General features: G+C 45.5%; 1 protein-coding gene across 2 annotated transcripts in view; it reads right to left on the bottom strand.

Moving 5' to 3' along the window:
• Positions 1-33: 33 nt before the first annotated feature.
• add2 (adducin 2 (beta)) overlaps positions 34-17,445 on the bottom strand; it is a gene marked incomplete at its 5' end in the record, with an annotated part of 20,808 nt that continues 3,396 nt past the window's right edge. The window contains 10 exons of one of the 2 annotated variants that reach the window (XM_080532540.1): positions 34-1,257; positions 3,991-4,074; positions 4,983-5,109; positions 6,139-6,225; positions 6,405-6,518; positions 7,987-8,232; positions 13,321-13,497; positions 14,189-14,287; positions 14,758-14,901; positions 15,963-16,112. In XM_080532540.1, the coding sequence (XP_080388666.1) occupies positions 983-1,257; positions 3,991-4,074; positions 4,983-5,109; positions 6,139-6,225; positions 6,405-6,518; positions 7,987-8,232; positions 13,321-13,497; positions 14,189-14,287; positions 14,758-14,901; positions 15,963-16,112 (1,503 nt within the window). In that variant the 3' untranslated portion in view covers positions 34-982. The remainder of the gene's footprint in view (positions 1,258-3,990; positions 4,075-4,982; positions 5,110-6,138; positions 6,226-6,404; positions 6,519-7,986; positions 8,233-13,320; positions 13,498-14,188; positions 14,288-14,757; positions 14,902-15,962; positions 16,113-17,445) is intronic. The other variant, XM_080532539.1, reaches the window with a different exon arrangement.

Below are 17,445 nucleotides of genomic sequence, written 5' to 3'. Positions count from 1 at the left end.
AGAATCAAACAGATCAAACTAAATTGGATTGAAATCAAGTGATTTTTAATGACTGGTACATTTGAACCTTGCAACTTTCACTAATAAATAAATTTAAAACCAACAGATATTACACATCACCACAGCATTTTGATAACAGCTACTGATCATAAAAATAATTCCAGCTGTAAAGAGGTATTTTGTACACATACATTTGAAAGAAAATAAGAGAAGTGGAATGTTTTAGTGCCTTTCAGAGTTGGGCTTCAATTGCATCATTAAGCAACAAAAAGATTCTTTCATAATGCTTATATCCTTGGTATTAGTGGCATTTCTAGCAGTCAGCTTAATGTTAAGAGCTTTAAATTAAGAGCGTTTATTTATTTGTCCCTGCTATTTATGACTTAGGTAATTAGTTTAAGTGGAACCAGCTTTCAGTCGATAGAGCACATTATCATAGCTGCATGTGTGTTTAGGACTGCACCTGTGCTCACACATGACATACTGTGACATTCATCTGAGAAACGAATAAACATGATGGATGCAGGATGCAACATACTGTACGTCTATATACATGTGTTCCCAGTGAATTTACTTATTTTAAGAAATAGGCTGCGCATAATGAAGGATGTATTTGAGTCCATTTTTATCTTGCATTGTTGTGGATTCTTTAAATGGAATTGAAGAGTTGTACTGAAAAGAAAACGATAGATTTAGAAGTTAGTTCTATTTCCAGTCCTATGCCAAAAGCGCGTAATATTTTAATACAATATTTAAAAGAAAAATGGTTGTGAAAGTACAGAAGCAGTTGGACGCAAAGACATGAGAGTGTGAGAGTGAGTGAACCAAACAGCACGTGTGTGTGTGTGTGTGTGTGTGTGTGTGTGTGTGTGTGTGTGTGTGTGTGTCCGTGTGCCCGTGTGTGAGTGTGTATGTGTGTGTGTGAGAGAGAGAGAGAGAGTGAGGCTAGAAGTGGAGTGTTGTCACAATCTTTCTTTCCCCCTCAAGTTTCAGCTTTCTCTTTCTGCTTCTTGCTCTTCTTTAGGAACGAGGGCGCCTTGAACTTCTTCTTCTTCTTGGAGGGGGACTTGTTAGGGGAGCCCTCGGGGGTGAGGCCGGGGGCCTTGGCGGGAGGGGCCGCAGGGGCGGTCGAGGGCGGGGCGGGCGAAGTGTCGTTGGTTGACAAAGCCTTCATCCCTTTCTCCAGCTCCTCCGTCTGCTGTTTCTCATCCTCCCCTTTCCCGTTCTGGACCGCCGCCGGGTCTGTCTGTGTCTCGCCTGGGCGTACACATTTTTAAAATTAAAATTAAAATAAAGCAAAGACAGGAAAAACAATCAGACTGGATGGGATGGATCGGGTTCAGCGGCATTGGTACATTACACAGTACAGTTTTACGGCAGAGTTTGTCATAGCGCTTTGTGCCCAAACATGCTAAGTCAATGAGAGTGCAGCGACTTATGGGGTTCTCAGTACTTACTATTGAGACAAGATCTGAGTACCAGAGGACAGCCCTACAGAGTCAGTACAGAGGAACATAGACAAAGACAGACACAGAGACAGAAGGAGAGAGGCACATACAAGTGGGTGTGGAGACAGATGAACGTCACATCACAGCGCGGGGATGTGACACAGTTACAACAACCCCCAACTATGTCAACAACAACAACAACAACAACAACAACAATAACAACCACGCATGCCATCGAAAACTGACACCCCATGCTACCTGGCTACTGAGCTTACCATACAAATGTCCCTCAATTCAATCTATCAAGAGCAGTTTCCCTCACTGTTTAGCCAATGGCTTTGGTGTCAACAGGAAAAAAAACGTTTTCCCTAAAACCTAGAGCTGTATGAGATGCTTACGGCCGGGACACACTGGATACCTCTACCTCTGGATACCTCTGCCTCAGCAGCGTGCGTGGTGGAGCGTTTCTACTGGGGCTGTCACAGCGGCGGTGTCCATACAGACAGAGTTTCTTTGTTGCATTGTCTTGTACTATGTAATGACAATAAAGTGAATCTAATCTAATCTAATCTAAAGAGAGAGAGAGAGAGGGAGATAGAGAGAGAGATCACTGGAAAAATACTGTCCTTCAACTTATTAACATGAATTATTATTAATTATTAATTATAGCCTATGTGGGGTTTCTGCTATGACTACCGTATACGTAGTATACCTACTATAGTATAATAGTACCTATACAGCTTTTAATTTGAAACAGAGAGTGGAAGTGTTGAGTAAAAAAAAAAAGTATGACATATTTACAGATAGACATTAAAAGGAGTGTATGTTGCTGGTATGATGTCAACATGACTATCAACAGATCATTTACACCAGGGGTGCCCAATACGTCGATCGCGATCGACCGGTCGATCGCAAAGGTAGTATGGGTAGATCGCATGGCATTGAAAAAAAAAAAATAATAATAATAATTTCGCCTATCATCCATCCTCACTATGGCTTTTGACACTTGATTGACGTACAGGTAAGCCAGTCTGCGATCTGATCTTTTCACCTAACACACGGTTCACCACGCATGCGCAGTCAACAGCGCCAACTACAAAATACAAAATACCGGCGAGACTAATTAACTAGTTAGCCTTCCAATTTCTACTATTTACTACTAAAGAAAGGGTATACAAATGAGTGGGGAAGCTGGACCAAGTAAGAAACCAATAACGTATAACTTCCATCCAGAATGGGAGGAGGACTTTTACACGATGTGATATTGGAAGTGCGTCTGTCTGATCTGCAGATCTACGATGGCTGTTAGAAGGGAAATGTGGCAAAAGAGCGAAAACGTACAGCTGTAACGATAGCTTCTTATCGCGTCAGTCACGTTCTTGTTAAACACAAGAAGTCATTCAAAGACGGCGAAATTGTGAAAAAAGCGTTTCTCGAGGCTGCAGATTGCCTTTTCGATGACAGATCCACAGTGGCTGATGACACCTTGCAGCCTGACTACACCTTGCAACCAGCTCCTACAGCCCTGACTACTAGAAACTAGCTGCCTCCTCCCAGTGCCAGGTCTCCCACTAAGGTAGAGAAATGCATTTATTTCCTCCTTTCAAACTAGGGAATTACCTGTTTTGTATCTGGTTTACTTTTCTGTTTGTTGGATCAGTAGTTGGCTATGGTACTGCAGACTGGCTGTCAGTGTGTGAGTGAGAGAAAGTGAGTGTGTGTGTGTGTGTGTGTGTGTGTGTGTGTGTGTGTGTGTGTGTGTGTGTGTGTGTGTGTGTGTGTGTGTGTGTGTGAATGTGTGTGAGCGAGAATAGCAAAGAGGGAGGGTTTGTGATGGTCTTCTCCTGTGGCTGTGTGACAGAGAGAGGGAAAGTGTATTGTGAGTTTACTATGCAGGCTGGGAACTGTGTGTGTGTGTGTGTGTGTGTGTGTGTGTGTGTGTGTGTGTGTGTGTGTGTTTGTAGTACGTGCATGTACGTTTGCGATGTTGAAACTAGACTGGTAGATCTTGGCAGACTGGCTACTTGAAAAGTAGATCTTGGTTCCAAAAAGTGTGAGCACCCCTGATTTACACGCACGCTCAAACAGGCTGTGTGGCTGTGTGGTTGTGTGTCTGTGTGTCTGTGTGTCTGTGTGTCTGTGTGTCTGTGTGTCTGTGTGTCTGTGTGGCTGTGTGGCTGTGTGGCTGTTCTAACCTGTCTAACCGGCGCCGAAATGAAACGCACACGCGCTGCTGAGGTACAGGTATCCGCGACCTTGGGTCTGTGAAAGGCACTATATAAATTGAAGTTATTATTATTATTATTATTATTATCCAGTGTGTCCCAGCCGCTCCAGCCTGAGCCAGTGTGTTGGATGATACAGAGAGTATCAGGGGGTTGTCAACGAGTGGGCGAAGAGGCGTGGTGACAGGCAGACAATGAAGACGCCCATATTTGGACGTGTGTAGAAAATAGAGGAAGCCCTGAGATCTCCCCTGTGAAGCAAAGCAAGCACAGCTGGTTGTCCTAGCGTAGCCAGGGAGGGGGGGGGGGGGGCTCACCTGTAGGCAGGAGGCTGGGGGGAGGGGTCTCTATGGGGGAGGTAGCTGGGGGGAACTCCGAGTCGTTCACCACCTCCTCCCCTTCTGACATACAGGACACAGAGGGGGAACACAGAGGGAAAGGTGAGGGGGAAGGGAGTGTGCATTTAGTGTCATTTAGCTGTGAGCAGGAAGTCAGTGCGAGGGCCGTGAGAAAGAGAGAGAGTGAGAAGAGGGTGAGGAGTGAGGGAGAGAGGTCGCGCTGGTGGTGGAGTGAGACGAGAGGGGGTGAGGACTAGGTGTGCAGCACATTTAAGGGAGGGATAGTTAGGGATCCTGGGTTAACAGTATGGGGCAAGGAGCCGGATTATACGTGACAGCAGCTGGTGAAACCGGGAACAAGTCGCCAACCAATCAAAATGTTCCGACTTTTATTCTGGAAATCGTTAATACATTTCAACGTTGTTGAAAATCAATGACACACTCGCTAGTCAAGCCAAAACATTGCAACGCAATGGATTCGGTGAGTAATACCCACTGCTACCTAGTTCACTATAACACTACTTTACATTGTTATCAGGCTCACAAAACAAGCTGTGTTAGCTGACTAGTGATGTGTGTCATTGATATTCAACAACGGCTGAATTGTATTTCCATTTTTTCAGAATAAAGAACATTAAATCGGCTGCCGATTTGTTCTCGGTTTCACCAGATGCTGTCACTTATTTATATGTACATTTAGATGTTGTGAAGATTATACGCACGCACACATGGACGCACACACGCACACACACACACACACACACACACACACACACACAAATGCACGCACACACACACACGGACGCACACACTCGCACACACTCGCACACACACACGCACACACACACACACACACACGCACACACACACACACACACACACGCACACACACACACACACACACACACACACCATTTCCACATGTAATTAGGAATCTAATGAAAGATGGGGCAGGTGGAGAAGAGGCGTACCGTCCGTGGGGCCGTCCTGCTTCCTCTGCACCTCCTTGCGGTACTCCTCCAGCTCCTGGTCTGTCAGCTGGTTGAAGGGGTTGGGCGTCTCTGGCTCAGGAGGGAGCTTCGGAGGGCTTTCTGGAGACTAATGGACGCAAGTTGGGAAAATATGGTCCAAACCAATTTAGTCTTTGCACTACTGCTGGTTGCACAGCCCTGGTCAATGTGAACACTCAATGGCCCCATTGCACTACGGCTATTTACAAATACTACACATACCGTATTTTTGCACATTGCACATACTTCTTTTTGATATAGCCTCTATTTATACATCTGTACACACCATACTGTACATATCTACCTTAACTGTACATAGCTACCTTAACTGTACATAGCTACCTTAACTGTACATATCTACCTTAACTGTTCATAGCTACCATAACTGTGCATAGCTGATCTAAACTACCATAGTTGCCATACTGCTATCACTATCACTGTCATGTTCTTCATGTCATGTTTTATATCACTATTTGCACTTCTGGTTAGATGCTTAACTGCATTTCGTTGTCTGGTACTTGTACTCTGCAATGACAGTAAAGTTGAATCTAATCTAATATGATGGTTAGGGATGTAAATGTTGCCCCGTGGGGTTTCTGGAGTCATTCACATTTTATTTGACTCATTTCATGATTCATGATTCGTGGCCGTTAAAGGTTAAAGGTTAAAGGTTAGTCTTAATGTCCCAGGGCTTCTGGCTTATCGGGGGACTGTTATCATGACTTGGACCTTACCAGGGGACTGTTATCATGACTTGGACCTTACCAGGGGACTGTTATCATGACTTGGACCTTACCAGGGGACTGTTATCATGACTTGGACCTTACCAGGGGACTGTTATCATGACTTGGACCTTACCAGGGGACTGTTATCATGACTTGGACCTTACCAGGGGACTGTTATCAGGACTTGGACAGGACTTGGACCTTACCAGGGGACTGTTATCAGGACTTGGACCTTACCAGGGGACTGTTATCATGACTTGGACCTTACCAGGGGACTGTTATCATGACTTGGACCTTACCAGGGGACTGTTATCATGACTTGGACCTTACCGGGGGACTGTTATCATGACTTGGACCTTACCACAGGACTGTTATCATGACTTGGACCTTACCGGGGGACTGTTGTCCGTGATGACGCTGGCCAGTACTTGGGACTGCGGTCCTGCTGTCTTCATGTCCTGCCGGTTCTGCTGACGAATCTAAAATAGAAATAAAACCTTTTGTTAAAACACTGATGTCATCAGACCTGCAGGTGTCACCATGGTGATGAAACACTGATGTCACCAGACCTGCAGGTGTCACCACGGTGATGAAACACTGATGTCACCAGACCTGCCAGGTGTCATGGCTGGTTTAACAGGAGCAGAGGAAGACCCACCTTATTCCGTGTCTCCAGCACCTCCTGGGGGTTGGTGAACAGAGGGATGAACTGGTTGGAGTTCTCAATCTTGATGGCAGTGCTGCCGTGAGTCATCTCCTGTGACTTCAGCCACTGAGGGAGGGGAGACCAGGGGTTTACTGAGGGGAAGCTCCGCTTCCTGAACCACATCATATCTACCGTCACATAAAAACGATCTCGTAGCTTGTAAAGGCAATTATAACTGCTGTCAGATGTTGTTATTACCATCGGGAGGATAGGCTACAGTTATTTCGATTTTGACAACATAACAAAGCAAAAACCAAGAGTGTAAGTGTAAGAGGGTGGTATTAGGGACGGGAAAATGTGTCTCTCTTGGCTGTCAAGGTGATTCGTGACGTTAGAATTATAAGGTTCTATCTCCATTTTTGGTCAAAATTGAGTGTTTTTTACATAATCTGATCCATTAGGTGTTTATTAATGCCTGTGCGGTGTTCTTTTTCAAATGTTGATTTATTTATTTTTATTAATAAAATACAAAGGTCCCATCTCACAAAACATAATGGAATGTAAAAACTTTGACGCTCAATATCTCTGAACTTCCCTAAACGGAGATAGAACCTTATCATTCTAAGCTCACGGATTGGAGAATCACAGAGTTAGCAAATGGAGAAAATAGAGTGTTCTGCTGCTTTGCTGCTTTGAACTTCTGGTATCCATGAAACAGTTTATTATTGAATTGAGTTGAAAATGTATTTCGCCACGATCTATTGACCATGGGTGAATGCGTTACGGCATCCATTGTTCTTTTCATCAGTCTAACAACATACAGTGGCATTCTGAGTGGATTGTTTATGAAGTGACCGGTCGCTGCAAAGAGCCGTTTCGGCCACTAGAGGGCAGACTTCACACTGCAGCAACCAGCACAGGCACAGGGCTTTCCCCTGCAATGCAGAGGACTGGAAAAAGAGGGTGGGAGGCACAGGGGAGGAGAGAAAGAGGGAGGGCTAGTCTCCTCCCACTGATGTAAGAGGGTCTTTGGTATTGTTCCGTTTGTTCCGTCTGAAAGGACTCCGTTGCTTTCGCTCTGCCGTCTCCTTCCCTGAGGTACTTGGCTAGAGCAAACAAGCCCTCTGTTCTGAACGTCTCTCTGCTTTTCATCAGGACAAAAGTGCCTCTGCCTCCGCACCCAGGACTCAGACACACACTCCCTACCCCTGGTCTGAGCATCGTCCTAACCCCTGGTCTGAGCATCGTCCTAACCCCTGGTCTGAGCATCGTCCTAACCCCTGGTCTGAGCATCGTCCTAACCCCTGGTCTGAGCATCGTCCTAAGTGGACCTATGAAAAGATATCTGAACGAAATGACATAACATAAACAAACGATTAGCATTTGTTTATGATACATTTGCTTTAGAATTATGTTTTGTTTACACCCATCCCACCCCCCCCACCCCCCCGCCCGCCCTGCAAAAAAAACTTCCACCTCCTTTTCCTCCACTTCCAACCCCCCCCCTCCACACACACACACACACACACACTCCCCCTTACCCCCCCTCCCTCCCTCCCGCCCTCCCCAGTCCCCCCCCCCCCCCCCGCCTCACCGTGGTGCGCTGGTGTCCCGGGCTGTCCTTGTCCTGGTTCACCTTCAGGTAGCTGTTGGGCGTGTTGAGCCAGCGCGTCTTCTCCTGCTGCTGCCTCTGGGCGTAGGGGTGCTGCCTGGGCAGCGGGAGCAGCCCCTCCTCCTCCAGCACCAAGCCCCTGACCGTGGCCGGCACCTCTACCTCCCTCCGTGTCCGGGAGCGCTCCAGCAGGACGGGGAAGCGGTAGGCGTAGCCCGTACGGTAACCCTGGCGACCGGTGGAGAGAGGAGAAGGTTCACGTAATGGAGGTAACGTACCTGGGGCTGAAGTCCCACGGCATTTTGACATTTCCATCTGAACCATTTAGCCTTTAGGATTTAGCATTTCTCTGAGGCGACTTACAACAAGAGATTACAGGGACAGTCTCCCTGGAGTAACTTAGGGGCTAAGGGCTTTACTCGAGGGCACACTATTGGTGGTGTCCCCAGGTGGGATTTGAACTCATGACCGTAGACTTCTCTTGCACAGTAGTAGGCTATAGGACTGAACGTGCATGACTGCTGACGATTGCTGAAACGCCTGCATATTATTGTGACTAACAGGTACATTTTTGTGGAGTATAAGAATTATATTTGTATGGTTGAGACTTCGGTCGACATTTCCCAGTGTGTATGAGCCCACCAACGTAGATGACGTGCACATGTATGGCTGTTGACGATTGCTGAAACGCCTGCCTGTTGTTTCGATTAACAGTGACGGAATAAACAGTGTGGTTGACTGGGAGACTGTTGTCTGAGAGTCTGACTACACAACAAGGAGAAGTCTGTTACAATGTTTACATTAGGGATGCAACCTCAGCAAATATGTTCAAGTCAAGACTAAGACCCTGTCCACACCTATACATTTTTTTGATAAACGTGGATTTTTATATTCGTTTTGGGGGGTTCGTCCAGACGCAAACGAGTTTTTGCCCTCTGAAAACGAAGATGTTTAAAAACGCCTGCCAGAGTGAAGATGTTTAAAAACGCTGTATATTCGCCGTATATTTTTGACGTGTGGACGAGATAGACAGAGCTTTTTGTATTCGTCACGTCATCATGCGCGTAGATTTCTATGATCATGCGCACTGCAGCTGTTTGCTGTTCCCTCCAACGTCATATCCTAGCACCAGTAACTACTATGTTTACAACAGGCAACGGTGTTCGAGGCTACACAAGCGAGGAAAATGGATGTGAACAAAGTGCTTCTAGTTCTTTTACTGTTAACTGGACTTTTAACCTGTTCACAGATAAATGCACAGTTAATGATCGAGAACATTGAGAGACAGAGGCGTCTGATTGGCCAGCGGGGCTATGGGGATAATATTATATCGCCGACTACTGGTGTGGAATGCTCAATGACAGCGTTTATATTGCGTTCATGCGTATGCATGTGGACACAGACATTGTTTATAAACATGCTGGTGTGGACGGTAATATTTTTATATACGAAAAACGTTTATCAAAAAAACGTATAGGTGTGGACAGGGTCTCAAAAAACCCATATTTTTGATGAGCTGATTGCGGACAGGTGTCAGTGATCAGACTCGTTATCCTACTGGTCTATTTAACCTGTGTGTGTTTGTTCCCTCGGGAGAGTGAAGGAGGCGGTGAAAACCCAGCGAGAGAGCGAACGGCACAGGGAGTATGGCAAGCCGTTTTAACATTTATTAGCTAAATTTGACTAGTCGTAATTCGATTTTTACTAGTCTAAATTTGTATTCAAGATATCTATAACGTCATTCTGACTAGTCAAAACGACAGTTAGAGATATCTGTAATTCAGTTTTGACTAGTCAAAATTGAATTACAGATATCAGCAGTGATGTCACCGAAAACGACACTCAACTCGTCACACATCCTTAAATGACTTTGCAGATATCTGTAATTGAGTTTTGACTAGTCAAAATAATAGTTGCAGATATCTCAAACGTCATTATGACTAGTCCGAATTGTATTGCATGACGACGCTCATGATGCGAGGTATCTCATGATATTGGCGGGACCAGCAAAGCATTTGATGAGTGTTGGCAGAAGCAATGGCGGTTGCTGTGGTGGATAGGATAATGCCAAAATGCGATGAAATAGAGAGAATATATCATCAAGGGATTTGTGGTGAACGTGAGATTCGTTCACTAGATGCTTGTACTAGAAATCTACAGCGCAGTAATTGAAGCTGCTCCAGCGTTTTCTGACAACAACAGACATATCTGAAATGTCATTTCGCCTAGTCTAAACTCTAATTTAAGATATCTGTAATAACATTTCGACTAGGCAGAATGAAAGTTAAAGATATCACCAATTTGAGATCAATCATTAAAATGAATTTCAAGATATCTATAACTTTATAATAGATATCTACAATTAAATTACGATTATTCCTAATTACAGTTTGAGATATCTACAACTTCATTCAAGATATCTTCAACTTAATTTAAGATATCTTTAAGGACAATGTAGATATCTTGAACTGGAATTCTGACTCGTCAGAATGAAACCGTAGATATCTGAAACTGTAATTACAACTAGTCATAATTCAGTTGCAGATATCGGCAATGTGAATAGCTGATATCTACAACTGAATTGTAGATATCTGTAATGACAAACCCCATACACTAGAATGGCAAAATACATTTGAATCTTACTAGTCAAAATATAATTACAGATATCTAAAATGTGAGTTTTGATTAGTCAAAATATAATTAAAGATATCTTGAATTTGAGTTTTGACTAGGCAAAATTATGTTGCAGATATCAGTAATGAATATCCATTGTAGCTAATAAATGTTAAAATGGCTTGCCATACAGGGAGAGCCTGTGAGACCGAGAGAGAGAGAGAGCCGCGGTGAGGACCAACGAGATCCCGAAAGGGGGTGTGGTGCCGAGAGCCGGGCAAACTGAACGAGTCCCGAAAGGGGAAGCAGCGGAGAGAGAGCGAGAGCTCTGCCGAGGAACGAACAGGTCCCGAGAGGGGGCGTGTCGCGGAGAGTCGGGCAGCTTCGGGCAGCGGACCGAGTCCCGGAAGGGGACGCAGCGGGCGTGACGGCAGTGATTGGACTTATTCTTTATTATTTTGCAAGACTAGCTCAGAACGTCAGTGACGTTGCTGAGCCGTGCTGTACAGAAATAAAAACACGTTTATGGCTGTTCCTCTGTGTCGACCTCCCTCTGTGCCTAGAGACTCTTACAACTATACAAATAAAGATTATTATTATAATTATGATCACCAGTCCAACTCACTATCCACTAGGCCACCACTACCCATAGGGTCACGTACTGTATAGTACTGTACATGGGCGTCACCACCATATATTTGGGGGGGGGACATGTCCCCCCCACCTTTGAAACAAGGTCGTTTGGACCCCCCCACATTTGCCATCAAAAATATGTTGCATGACTGGTCAGCGTTATTTTCATTGCTTCACAATCAAATCCGTTCCACTTTATGAGTAGGGGATTGCCCATATCCAGAAATCCACTCCGCGTTTTACTTCTGTTTTTAACGGCACGCAGCATCAGACACGCACGCAGATTCAAAACATTCAGACTGAGGCAAGACGATATTTAGATCATCCACCAAGATGGATATAAGGATTTTTTTTTCTAAGAAGAGAAAAGTAAGTCAAAGTCATCCAAGTTTTCCCGTGAGTGGCCAAACAGCAACATTGCGTTCTCCCAAGGTCAAACACAGCCAGCTTTTCTGATAAGAATGTTAGCACCTTATGAGACATTCTCTGTATTAGCAATAGAATTAGCATAGCCTACTAGCAACCAAATACGAGCTAGATCAGCTATATGGCACTAGCAGTTTTGTTAGGCATTACTAGTGCGGTTAGACATGTTTAAATGCAGAACAGACACAGGCGAAATGTAATCAAAAGCACAGAATGGCGACAAACACCTCACAGTGCTTACCTGTCCTGTCATTATTGCATCTCCTGCTCGTGTTCATTGCCCTGAGCATTTGCACTATTTAATTTGGCCATTGCACCCACCCAAAGAATCAATTTTGCATCTGATTGCTTGAGCTAGGGTTAAAAAATAAGAAGAAAACACCTGTTCCATTTATTTTTCTATTTCTAAAATGCTTGTGATTGTATTTTTTGTATTGATGATTGTATTTCTATGTCAAATGTTCTATTAGAGAAAAACAATATGAACAAGTGCTCAATGCATCCCCATTTCTCCTGATATAGGTGGTTGAGAGTGAGTCAGAGGCAGGGGCAGCAGGCAGGGGCAGTGGAGACAGCTCTAATTCACTCTTAGATTTTTTTTGTTTGTTATAGTTGTATGTTCTGCAATGCACTGAAGAGGGCTAAGTTTGATTGTAATAGGCTCTGAGTAGCCTAGGTACATATTTTATGTTTCCTCATAACTTTTTATTCAATTTGTTGACTCAAAGTTACCTCATTCTTTTCTAATTCACTCTTTGATTCTTTTTGAATCTTCATATTTAATAAAGTACCTAAAAAGTGCCACGTGTCAGTGTCAGGCCTCTGTGAGTTAAACCAAAACATAATAGTAGTCAGTAATTGCAGACCATGCCAGCTCCAAGGAAAAACAAAGAAAGAGGGAGATTATTTTGGGTGTAAAACGCACCAGAATGCAGGAAATTGAATCTACTATTTAAAACATTTCGGGGGGAGGACCCCCAGACCCCCCGAAAAATAAGTGTGTCCCCCACATTCAAAAAGCTGCTGACGCCCATGGTACTGTATCACCAGAACTGAATGTGTGTGATGAATATATTGCTGTTTTGCACAATGTACATATTGTATTGATATCCACTGCGCATGCTCTGTACATATCATACTGCACATATAACTGTACATATCTTCGCCCTTGTCTGTACATACATATATCTGTACATACTTTTATTGCACTATGCACTATTGCATCTGTTTATAATAATAATAATAATAATAACTTCATTTGTATAGCGCTTTTCCTGCAAACGTTGCAGCTCAAAGTGATTTAATCATTATATAATCTTAATTTAATTATTGAGTCATTTAAAGGCAATATTAAAAAGAAGGGTTTTTAGTCTTGACTTGAACATATTTGCTGAGGTTGCATCCCTAATGTAAACTGGCAGTGCATTCCACAATCTGGGTGCATAAAATGAGAATGCAGCCTCACCAAATCTCTTCTTTTGTACATTTGAATGCTGAACTAGGTTTGGTTGTCAGTGCATGGTCATGCTTTCTCCTGAAGGCCATTTCATCTACCCTTTCTAAACGGCTTTCCTCTCCTTACCAAAACCCTAGACAAGAGATGTGTCTTTGTTTTTTGTTGCCGACCCTATTCACGTGTCTCACCAGGTTGTCCAGGGTCCTCATGAGAGCCTCGAACTCATGCTCCCCGAGGCGGGTCTTGGCCAGGGGTCCGAAGGTGGACCCGGCCCAGCCCACGGTCCCGGTGGGGTTGGGTCTCTGGGTGGTCCGGTCCAGCAGGATCAGGTTCTGCTCCCCCCCGGAGCTGCACAGTGCCGACACCTGTAGGCAGAGATACAGGGGTGTTCAGAGGTGCAGGGTGTTCAGAGACACAGGGGTGTTCAGAGACACAGGGGTGTTCAGACACACAGGGGTGTTCAGAGACACAGGGGGGTTCAGAGACACAGGGGTGCGGCAGCTGCAGTGTGTTTGGCGCGGGTACAGAGTGTGTACTACGGTACCAAGGGTAGCAAGACAAGGGCGAGCTACTCAGGCGTGAAAACTGTCAAACATACGCATGCTCTCTCTCTGTCTCTCTCTCTGTCTCTCTCTCTCTCTCTCTCTCTTTCCCTAATGGGCACTGAGTTCAACATCTATGAGTAATGGTTGTTCTCTCCACTCTCTCTCTATCTCTCTCTCTCTCTCATGGGCACTGAGTTTAACATCTAAGAGTAATGGTTGTTCTTTTCCCCCTCCCCCTCTCTCTCTCTCTCTCCTCTCACCACCCCCTCTCTCTCTCTCTCTCTCCTCTAACCCCCCTCTCTCTTTCTCTCTTGCCCCCCCCTCTCTCTCTCCTCTCACCCCCCCTTCTCTCTCCTCTCACCCCCCCTTCTCTCTCTCCTCTCACCCCCCCTCTCTCTCCTCTCACCCCCCCTCTCTCTCCTCTCACCCCCCCTCTCTCTCTCTCCTCTCACCCCCCCCCCCCCTCTCTCCTGTTGAGTGTGGCAGAGTTAGGTGTTACAGTGTGTCTCACCTGTATCTGACAGGCAGCCTGGACGTGGTAGATGGTGTAGAAGGCCTCCTCCACTGACTCCCCCAGGGCCACGATGCCATGGTTACGAAGGACCAACACCTGGGGGGGGGAGAGAAAGGTCGTAGGTCACTTCAACAGAGAAAGAGCAACACTCACAACCCCAATTTCACCCTTCCTTCTCTCTAACTCCTGCCCTATTTTGGATACGGTACGAATGTATGTTCCCCAAACGTTCTATATCATTAGGCAGCGACCCAGGATTGGATGGGATGACGATAGGGATGTGAGACAGGAATCTCGATCCCCTCCCTCCCTCCCCTCCCCTCCCTCCCTCTCTCCCTCCCTCTCTCCCTCCCTCCCTCTCTCTCTCCCTCCCTCCCTCCCTAATCATCGCGGCCGTTTTAACAGTACACCCTTTGTTCTGACAGCACTGTGACGCCGCTGTTTTTTTCTTCTTCTGGTATTCACGGAGATTGGAGATGTGACCGCCAGCGGGCCGCCCCTTGTGACAGCCACAAGCCGTATCAGCGCCGGATCACATGCCGGTTCTGGTCCGGTGACCCTCCTACCTTGCAGGTGGGCCCCAGGCTCTTCTGCAGCTCCACCCGGTCCTCCTCGTCCTCCATCAGCCCGTTGTAGTCGAAGTACGCCACGTCGCCCACCAGCAAGGCCTCATGGGACAGTGGCAGCAGGCCGCACTTCATGGCCGACACCTGCACACAAATGGTCCCACTGTTAGAACTCATATTAACACTGTTAGAACTCATATTAACACTGTTAGAACTCATTAACACTGTGTTCGAACTCATATTAACACTGTTAGAACTCGTATTAACACTGTTAGAACTCATTAACACTGTTAGAACTCATATTAACACTGTTAGAACTCATATAAAGCACCAGAATATCTGAAAGACCATTTTATGCACCCAGATTGTGGGATGCACTGCCAGTTTACATTAGGGATGCAACCTCAGCAAATATTTTCAAGTCAAGACTAAAAACCCATTTTTTAAATATTGCCTTTAAAATGACTAAATAATTAAATAATTAAATTATGATATATATATATATATATATATAATATATATATATAATGATTGGAGCACTTTGAGCTGCAACGTTTGCAGGAAAAGCGCTATACAAATAAAAGTTATTATTATGATTATGATTATTATTATTATATTCCCAAATTAAGGATTTTACAAGACGGTGATGATTTTTACCAAGGCAAGGGCCGTCACAGAATGTGCATAAGGCCTAGCCTACTACTACAGCCTACTACATCTAGCCTGCTACGTCTAAAGTCTAGCCTACTACATCTAAAGTCTTTGTTGTAGGGCTCCACTATTTTGAAATGTGTAAAAAAGATATTAGTGTTGCTTATTTGTTCAGTCACCATCGTGTAAGTAGGATGTCTACACACTACAGCTCCTGAACCGGACTGTGCTGAACCGTACTGTGCTGAACCGTACTGTGCTGATTAGACCAGCCCAGACCAGCCCAGTACAGCCCAGTACAGATTAGACCAGCCCAGTACAGCCCAGTACAGCCCAGTACAGCCCAGGCCAGCCCAGTACAGCCCAGTACAGCCCAGTACAGCCCAGTACAGCCCAGGCCAGCCCGGTTCAGCTCAGCCCAGTTCGGCAGTGTAGTGTGAATAAGGGTATGTCCATGTGTACATGTGTGCTCCAGGCTTGTAGGAGGCAGAGATGGAGACAGGCTCATTGTAAAGCTGGGAACGGGAATGAGACAGTTTCTCCAGTTGACTCACCGCGGCCGTGGCAGGGGTGTGTAGGTGCAGCAGGCAGCGCACGTCTGGTCTGGTGGAGTAGATGGCTGAGTGGAGGCTGAAGCCCCCCAGGTCCACACTCAGGGAGGTGCTGCCTCTCTCCACCACCTCCCCCAGGACGTTCACCTTCACCTGGGACAACACAACCACAACACAGCCTCAACAACCACAACACAACCACAACACCAGCCTCAACAACCACAACAACCACAACACCAGCCTCAACAACCACAACAACCACAACACCAGCCTCAACAACCACAACAACACCAGCCTCAACAACCACAACACCAGCCTCAACAACCACAACACCAGCCTCAACAACCACAACAACACCAGCCTCAACAACCACAACACCAGCCTCAACAACCACAACACCAGCCTCAACAACCACAACACCAGCCTCAACAACCACAACAACACCAGCCTCAACAACCACAACACCAGCCTCAACAACCACAACACCAGCCTCAACAACCACAACACCAGCCTCAACAACCACAACAACACCAGCCTCAACAACCACAACACCAGCCTCAACAACAGTCACAGTATAGACTTCTGCGTGATAATAATAATAATAATAATAATCATAATCATAATCATAATCATAATCGTAATAATACTACATTAGACTTATATAGCACTTTTCTAGACACTCAAAGACGCTTTACAAACTGAAAAGATCGAGTAGTAATAGTAAAAAGAAACAAAAGGTAAATAGAAGAAAGTATAGGGGCCTAATCCGCTTGTTAAGTCTGACGTCAAAAGTGATGTTTAGCCATTTCCGAGTCCAAACCAGAAATTCCCCGCACCAGAGTACCTCTGAACTACAGCGGTAGAATGACAGTTTAATCGTTTTTTAGACTCGGATCTATTCATACAACAAGGGACACAGCACTTTCCCGTTTTCTCCATATTGTCAGGGTATTTGAGCCTCGGAAAAGCGCTATATAAATATAATTAATTATTATTATTATTTCGGCATTTCGAAGACAGCGCCTCAGCCAACGTTGGACCCGGAAACACGTCACGACTTAACAAGCGGATTAAGGTAGTGCTGGGGACACATGGGAAGGGGAGGGGGAGAGGGTTAACTGGTGAAGGCGAGCTTGAAGAGGTGGGTTTTGAGGGCCTGTTTAAATGTTGGGAGGGTGTTGACCTGTCTGATGTGGTTGGGGAGGGCGTTCCAGGGGGACAACATCATGATGTAACGCGAAACAAGGACACGGTCCAAAAGAGTTCAGAGAATTAATTCAACCAATTCTATTCGCAGAGGCCAGAAAAAAAAACAGAAAGCTTTTCGGTTGTCTGGGCTGGGCTGAATGACTTTTTTAACATCATGTCTGTTTGAACACGAGACAGGGTATCATGAGACAAGGGTGGTGGCGCTAGCCTATGGGACAGCGCGGGGGGGACTAGCTTCTGGGACGGCGGGGGGGAGGGGGGACGACGACGACGACTC

This window comes from Nansenia antarctica (assembly GCF_963989245.1).
Source record: "Nansenia antarctica genome assembly, chromosome: 5".
Lineage (NCBI taxonomy): Eukaryota > Metazoa > Chordata > Actinopteri > Argentiniformes > Microstomatidae > Nansenia > Nansenia antarctica.
Note: the sequence above shows the minus strand (reverse complement) of the source record. Positions and strands in the feature narration are given on the sequence as shown.